Below are 8,185 nucleotides of genomic sequence, written 5' to 3' on the forward strand. Positions count from 1 at the left end.
ACTTTTTCATAAACAGGCCTGCTGGGATACAGTGCCCACACCCTCCTCCATAGGACTTATAGGACCTCCAGTCCAATATTATCTACACATCTGACTCAGGTAACCTATGTTTGATAATTATTTTCCCCTTTTCAACTATGCTTGGTCATCAACGAATTAAATATTACATAGCTAGAATATGTGCCGTTGCACAGGGTACCAGCCCCTTTCCTGCTCTGTTTATATCTTTCAGCATACGGACTGAGACAGTACTTACAGTAAGGTGGCACATTTCCATCATACCTGTGAAGAAATTTAAAGAAAACTGTATTGCTGTCGCCCGCTAGCAATCATTTAGTAAGTAAACTGATTATAAGATTAACTGAGTTAGATAGTCAGAGGTTCCCGGCACAGAAGTCAACAAGGTTTCACCTTACCCTGTTAAACTCTACTGGGCTAAAACACAAGATCATAAGTTGATATGCTCACATAGACCTTTTTCTCTTTTTGTCCCAGACAAAATAATAGCGTCGGGAAGAACCTAAATAATAGGATAAACTGTAGCTGACAGAGTGACCCCAGGACCACGCTTCTATTTCTTTTCCCACGCATGCGACGTCCGACCGACTTAAAGGTAAATGAGTTTGTGGACCTTACGCATCACTAGGGATGGAAAACAGACTTGTTAGGATCCTTATATCCCGTGTTTTTTTGGGCCAAGCAGTCAGACTCACACCATTCCTTCATCTATTTACATACAGTGCGTTCCGTCTGTGTCATGGTCAAAGATATGGGCCTTATGCCAAATGCTTAAATTTTGTCTCCCATCCCCTTTTGAAAATGTTAGAGATATGTGTATTTTCCAATCCTGTACATCTGTAGTGTAGAGCTATAGATTTCACATGTAAATACTGTATATACACATGTACATAGCCAAAGGGCATCTCATACTACCCTGCTGTCTGATGGATAGTGAGCTAATGCCTTAACATCTAACATTTGCAGATGGCTCCACGTCTATGGTAGTAAAGCGTCTTTTAATTGGTTTGCTAAATGTTTTTAAATTTTGTAAATTGTATATGTCTTTCAGTACACACAATACTGATCATATGTATATATGTTTTTTTACCGACAGCCCTGAAGAAGTCCCAGTTTGGGACGAAACGCGTCGGCTGTATATGTTTGACTAAATATTTTGAAAATAAAGGATTTGAAGAAGAACTCCAACATCTTCAAGATATATTATTATTATTACTACTGTTTCAATTGTTTGTGGTGCACCTTTGCGGTTGTTTGAATCATAAAAAAATTCCCAAGGGAAAAAGGCACAGTGATGATGGGTGCCATTCAGTGTGCACACAGTCCCCTTGTTTGAACTTAAGGGTTAAAATACCGCATGGGGGAAACATAGTCAGGTGCTTATTCTAGTAAGGGTCCATCATCTATGCAGTTTCTGACTTTGACTCACCCTCATTAGCACTGACAAAACCCTATACACAAATTAAATTTCTACTGTCACAGAAGTGAGAGTATTGGATAATATAAGATTGTCTTAAACATGACTAGCTTTAAAGATAGACGCCAGGAGCTTGCCCAGGATCTATTTACACCTGGGGCAAAAACAACAGGCACATCCATCCCAAAGGAAGATGGCCTTAAAGTCAAGTTCAAGAGATTGGAAAAATTAAAAATGAATGAGATGTCCCGGTGGTGGGATGGCACCACATTGGGAAAATATCTAGAGAATGAAAAAATCCCACGTGGGTTGAGAATACTTATTTTCCCCACTTTTGAAGACCTAGACACTGACCAACTAGAAGATTGGGAAAACAACCTTCGGAACGCATCATTTACAATGATGCGGATCCTTATTAAGAATGCCGAAAAAAAGGGAGCAAAGGCCCAGCAAGAGATAGAAGAACTTGAAAAAGAGATAGCACAATCAGAACTGAAAGATGTGATAAAGAAAAATTACGCCATATTGGATGGGGTTTTGGAAAAACATCAGATCTACCTTAGAGACAAGAAGCTGAGGAAGATTAAGAGGGACGACAAGGATTACAGCGATGGGAGGGTCTATACCTTTTCCAAGAAATATGATAAGGTGAAAGTCCCAGGGGAAGGTAAGAGGCAGAGAGCGGAGACCCCGGAACTAAGTTCAGCGAGTAGTATTACATCACTCTTGTCTGCGGCAAGCTCTGCTTCCACGACGGAACCAATAAGCTCCAATACAACTGATATAAGGCCCAATAATTTTTTATTGGAGATGGAGAGGTGGAGGCTAGGGGCACGACCGGTTCACAAAGAACCTCAAAGACAAGAAGGGGAGGGAGGCTCTGGCAGAAACGCAAACAGAAACTCGAAAAAACCAAATCTGGAAACGGTGGAGAGAGTAACAAGGTCCAAAAAGAAGGGGAATCCGCCGCAATAATTGACTCTGGGAATAACAATACAGTTGAGTCTATTGTGGTTAACCTTTCAGAGAGAGTACTAGATCATGATGAAATCTCTGTCCTCAATAAGGGTTTAGGTTTTTGCCCCAACCAAAAGGGTGGAGATGTCGATATATTTGTTGATTTAATGAAATTTGTTCGTTTGGTTAAACTTAAAGATCATTTTGCTCGTAACCCTTCTAATCATGTTATTCAGCACAATGTCAACAATGTTACTGATTACACTGTCAACGAAATAAATACTATACAAGCAATGATCTCTGTTGAACTTGACACTTCTGTTGACATTGAAAATGTGAGACATGAATTGAATGTTTTTGAAGATGTATATATTGATAGTGGGTTAAAACCTAGATCAAAATTTACCCCTACTGGCACCCATCCTAATATAGATATCTTCAGAGAGAAAGTTAGCCATTCCCTCCATCAAATGCTTGAAAACCCCAAACGTGCTCCCTCGCTAAAATACAATCTTACCCGGACAGAATCAGAAGCCTTGAAAAGACTACAATCGGATGAAAAAATTGTTATCCGCGAAGCTGACAAAGGGGGGAATGTAGTCATCATGAATAAGGATGACTATATGAACGAAATCTCCCGACAGCTTTCTGAATCCACCTGCTACACCAAATTAGGCCACAACCCCATTGAAGCACTCACATCATTTATAAACATGAAACTCACGGAGTGGCGTGAGATAGGCTTACTAAGTGCAGAAGAGTGCCAGTATCTGACAGTAATAACCCCGTCTTATCCCTGCATATACATACTCCCCAAAATTCACAAAGGAGGTCCTTTCCCACCTGGCCGCCCCATCATTTCCGGAGTTGGCTCGCCTACAGAAAGGCTCTCTGAGTATGTGGATACTTTCATCCAGCCCATGGTACAAAATCTCCCTGCCTACCTGAGGGATACCAAGGACATATTGGGCAAGCTGGAGGGCTTCACCTGGACAGATTCTCTACATTTGGTTACTCTAGATGTAGTAGGACTCTACACTTGTATCAAAAAGGAGTTCGGATTAAGGGCTCTGGAAACTTTTCTAGACAAGCGCACAGCAGACCACTTGTCACACAACGGTGTTCTCCTTGAGATGACAGATATCATACTGTCAAAAAATTACTTCCTTCATGATTCAGCATGGTATCACCAAACACAGGGGACCGCGATGGGCTCCAGATTTGCTCCCGCTTACGCCGGTCTGTTTATGGGCTGGTTTGAGCGGGAGCATGCATGGGGTCGCCATGCGGCCGCTTGGATGAATAACATCATTTTCTGGGGTAGGTACATTGATGATGTGATCATGATCTGGGATGGACCTACCCCAGATCTCCTTGATTACTTTGGCTACCTCAATGACAACCCGTTCAATGTCCGCTTCACCATGACACACAACCAGAAATCAATTGACTTTCTGGATGTAAACCTCTTTGTGGAAAACAACAAAATCCAGAGTCGCACTCATCGCAAGGCGACAGCTTGCAATAGCATTTTACATTACGAGAGCGCACATCCCCGACATATCATTGAGAACATCCCCTACGGGGAAATGATTCGGATGCGCCGTAATTGCAGCACGGAGGATGCCTTTCAACACAATATACATGAAACAGAAAAACGTTTCCTTGAAAGGGGCTATCCGAGGAAGACGCTTGAGAAAGCCAACAAAAAAGTCCAAAATGTGCCTAGAACAAACACCTTGGCCCCCAAACATAGGCCAGCAGATACTAGCAGACCCCTGTCGTTCACCACACAGTACTCAGATCAGAGCAGCACAATTTTTAACATCCTAAGGAAACATTGGCACCTGATTGCGGACATACCGAGCCTACAGGATTCGGTTACCAGGACGCCAAAAGTCTGCTACAGGAGAGGTAGAAACCTGCGTAATATACTCTGCCCCAGTTACATAGAATCGAAAAAGCGGACCAACTGGCTAACGACTCCCACTAAAGGTTTCTTTACATGTAGCGATTGCAATATGTGTGCACTGGGCAGAAATAGAACCAAGGAATTTCGCTTCAACACAAGCAAAACCTACACAATAGATCACTTGATCAACTGTAACACAAAATATGTAGTTTATGTTTTGGGTTGCGGTTGCGAGAAGATTTATGTTGGTAGCACCAAGAGAGCCTTAAAGATCCGCATCCAAGAACATGTAAGAGCAAGACGTAATGGTGATCTGAGATACCCCTTGACCTTTCATATGCAGGAACACCACAAAGAAACAGACAATATGTGGTTCATGGGCATAGATCACCAACCCGCACACCCTAGGGGAGGAAATAGAGAACTGGCATTAAGACAACGGGAGGCGGGCTGGATTTGTAGACTTCGGTGTACTGAACTTGGTCTTAACACCGAAGATGAACTACACTATTTTCTGGAGTAGCCCGCACTTACTATTTATATCATGTTCTGCTCTGCTTCTGCCATGCTGATCGCTTGAGATCATAATCATGTTTATTTTGACACTATTGTATACTGTAACATCGAAGGAATGGTCTGCCTGATTGCATACTGTACATACTTGTACATACCGAAATTGGTCTATCTGTTTGTGAACCATGTATCTTTGTTGGCTCACGTCTTTGGCTTATTTTCTTCAGCTTATCTTATCTTGCCCCTTCTTCTCTCCTCCCTTTTTCCTCTCAAAGCATATTTCCTAATATGGAGCAACTTGGTCCAATATATATCACTTGGAAATCCCCAGTACGAGCATGATGCGTCTCTCAGGTCTGCTTCCCATTGTGCCCTCTATTTGTGCCCTCTACCGCCCCTCGTAGACAACAGTTGGCCTTCCAACAGCAACCTTATATATAAATCTCACATTACCTTCCATTTGCTCTGCTTAAACAGTAGTACTGTTAAAGATGGCTGCCACATTTACATATTTTCTCAATACATTTGCCCTTGCCCTTGTTCACGCACCTGTGGCTCACTCACATTGCCGCGTCCACCACTTTCTGATTCTGTAGGTTTAAGGCATATTAGGCTGACCTTTTAGGCTCAAGCGCGATTCCTGCCGATATATCGACAACTTATCCCGATACCCTGAACCAATTTGGAAGGGGTCAGTGTATGTCGACCCGGACTTCTTTAGTGAGCTAAGCACTAGGATTGATATCTTTGCCATGTTCTAAATATCATTTCGGGTTTTATTCTTAAACCCTTTTAGAGAGTTCTACTCAGCCTAGACTCTCCAAGATGGCCGCCATGTTAGGTTCACCCCGATCGAGGTATGCAAGTAGGGTTTCCTTACCAGCACATGCTGCATCAATATGCAGTTTCTGCCCCACTACAGCACTATTAACAAGGGCCCGATAATCACCGCTATCCTCATTACAGATTCGGGTTCTACTTTCCTTGATTCTTCGGTGCGATTTTTAGTCATTTATCGGCAATAATCAAATATGGTTATTTTTTGGAGAATGGATTAGGGATTGCAAACGCAAAATCAAGAATATAACGGTCACATTGGGGATAGACATCTGGATAGAACTATGGGCCTTATGAGGTCTGGATCACATAAACCTACGCTCCATGTGGACACTACAATATGGCCGCCGTCTTCGTGACAGTCGGCAATACGCTCGGCCATTTGCCCTTCAATACAGCGCGTTCGAGCAAGGGCGGGAACCGTGGGCCAGGTGCATTAATATGCAGTTTCCGCCCCTTAATAACACTATTAATAAGGGCCCGATAATCACCGCTATCCTTATTACGGATTCGGGCTCTACTTTCCTTGATTCTTCAGTGCGATTTTTTATTTATCGGCAACAATTAATTATGGTTATTTTTCGTAGGAAGGATGAAGGTTTGCAAACACAAAATAAAGAACATAACGGTCAAACCAGAGGAAGGCATCTGGATAGAACTATGGGCCTTAGGAGGTCTGGATCACATAAAACTACGCACCTTGTAGACACTACAATATGGCCGCCGTCTTCGTGTTAGTCGGCAATACGCTCGGCCATTCGCCCTTCGCGTTCGCGCGTTGGCGGGAATCGTGGACCAGGTGCAAACCATCAGTCCAATCTCCCCTACTATAAAGGGAGCAGAATGGTGCCACATCTTCAGCACACGACGTCGCTGCGGGTATTGGTCAGGACGAGGGCTGTGGATGGGCGCCGGCCGCTTACTACTATAACGGTGAGTTTACTTGTAACCAGCAGAACCTGGCTGACCTCTGCAGACTTACCTTTCTCCTCAGGTTAGGTTAGACTTAGGGCATTTCCCTTTACAATGGGGAGACTTTTTTCCTTAAGACTTTTTTCCTTAAGCTTTGGGGATCAACTTTTCCAAATGAGCATCTTGGTTTGGGAATCTCTGGGTCCTTCTTCCCCAAGATACAAATAATCTTTTATTTCATAAGGACTTACTAGTCAATGCCTTAAGGTTGGGTATATGACATGCTCATCCGTTTGATCTTGTACTCGAGATATCATAATTTGGCACATGCCTAATCTTATTTATACTCCAAACTGGAGGCGTGGATAAGGACTTACTAGTTAAAGTCTTAGGGTTGAGTATATGTCATGTCCTTGGAGTTAGAGGTTCTTTTAACAAACAGGATCCTGCTTACTTTTTCATAAACAGGCCTGCTGGGATACAGTGCCCACACCCTCCTCCATAGGACTTATAGGACCTCCAGTCCAATATTATCTACACATCTGACTCAGGTAACCTATGTTTGATAATTATTTTCCCCTTTTCAACTATGCTTGGTCATCAACGAATTAAATATTACATAGCTAGAATATGTGCCGTTGCACAGGGTACCAGCCCCTTTCCTGCTCTGTTTATATCTTTCAGCATACGGACTGAGACAGTACTTACAGTAAGGTGGCACATTTCCATCATACCTGTGAAGAAATTTAAAGAAAACTGTATTGCTGTCGCCCGCTAGCAATCATTTAGTAAGTAAACTGATTATAAGATTAACTGAGTTAGATAGTCAGAGGTTCCCGGCACAGAAGTCAACAAGGTTTCACCTTACCCTGTTAAACTCTACTGGGCTAAAACACAAGATCATAAGTTGATATGCTCACATAGACCTTTTTCTCTTTTTGTCCCAGACAAAATAATAGCGTCGGGAAGAACCTAAATAATAGGATAAACTGTAGCTGACAGAGTGACCCCAGGACCATGCTTCTATTTCTTTTCCCACGCATGCGACGTCCGACCGACTTAAAGGTAAATGAGTTTGTGGACCTTACGCATCACTAGGGATGGAAAACAGACTTGTTAGGATCCTTATATCCCGTGTTTTTTTGGGCCAAGCAGTCAGACTCACACCATTCCTTCATCTATTTACATACAGTGCGTTCCGTCTGTGTCATGGTCAAAGATATGGGCCTTATGCCAAATGCTTAAATTTTGTCTCCCATCCCCTTTTGAAAATGTTAGAGATATGTGTATTTTCCAATCCTGTACATCTGTAGTGTAGAGCTATAGATTTCACATGTAAATACTGTATATACACATGTACATAGCCAAAGGGCATCTCATACTACCCTGCTGTCTGATGGATAGTGAGCTAATGCCTTAACATCTAACATTTGCAGATGGCTCCACGTCTATGGTAGTAAAGCGTCTTTTAATTGGTTTGCTAAATGTTTTTAAATTTTGTAAATTTTGTAAATTGTATATGTCTTTCAGTACACACAATACTGATCATATGTATATATGTTTTTTTACCGACAGCCCTGAAGAAGTCCCAGTTTGGGACGAAACGCGTCGGCTGTATA

General features: G+C 42.4%; 1 protein-coding gene across 1 annotated transcript; it reads left to right on the plus strand.

The window, feature by feature from the left end:
• The first annotated feature begins 3,600 nt into the window (after positions 1-3,600).
• Positions 3,601-4,827, plus strand: LOC147698299 (uncharacterized). The gene has a single exon (XM_086936218.1). The coding sequence runs from the start codon at positions 3,601-3,603 to the stop codon at positions 4,825-4,827; it is 1,227 nt and encodes a 408-aa protein (XP_086792344.1).
• The last annotated feature ends 3,358 nt before the right edge of the window (positions 4,828-8,185 follow it).

The sequence above is a fragment of the Lissotriton vulgaris genome, chromosome 8 (assembly GCF_964263255.1).
Source record: "Lissotriton vulgaris chromosome 8, aLisVul1.2, whole genome shotgun sequence".
Taxonomy (NCBI): domain Eukaryota; kingdom Metazoa; phylum Chordata; class Amphibia; order Caudata; family Salamandridae; genus Lissotriton; species Lissotriton vulgaris.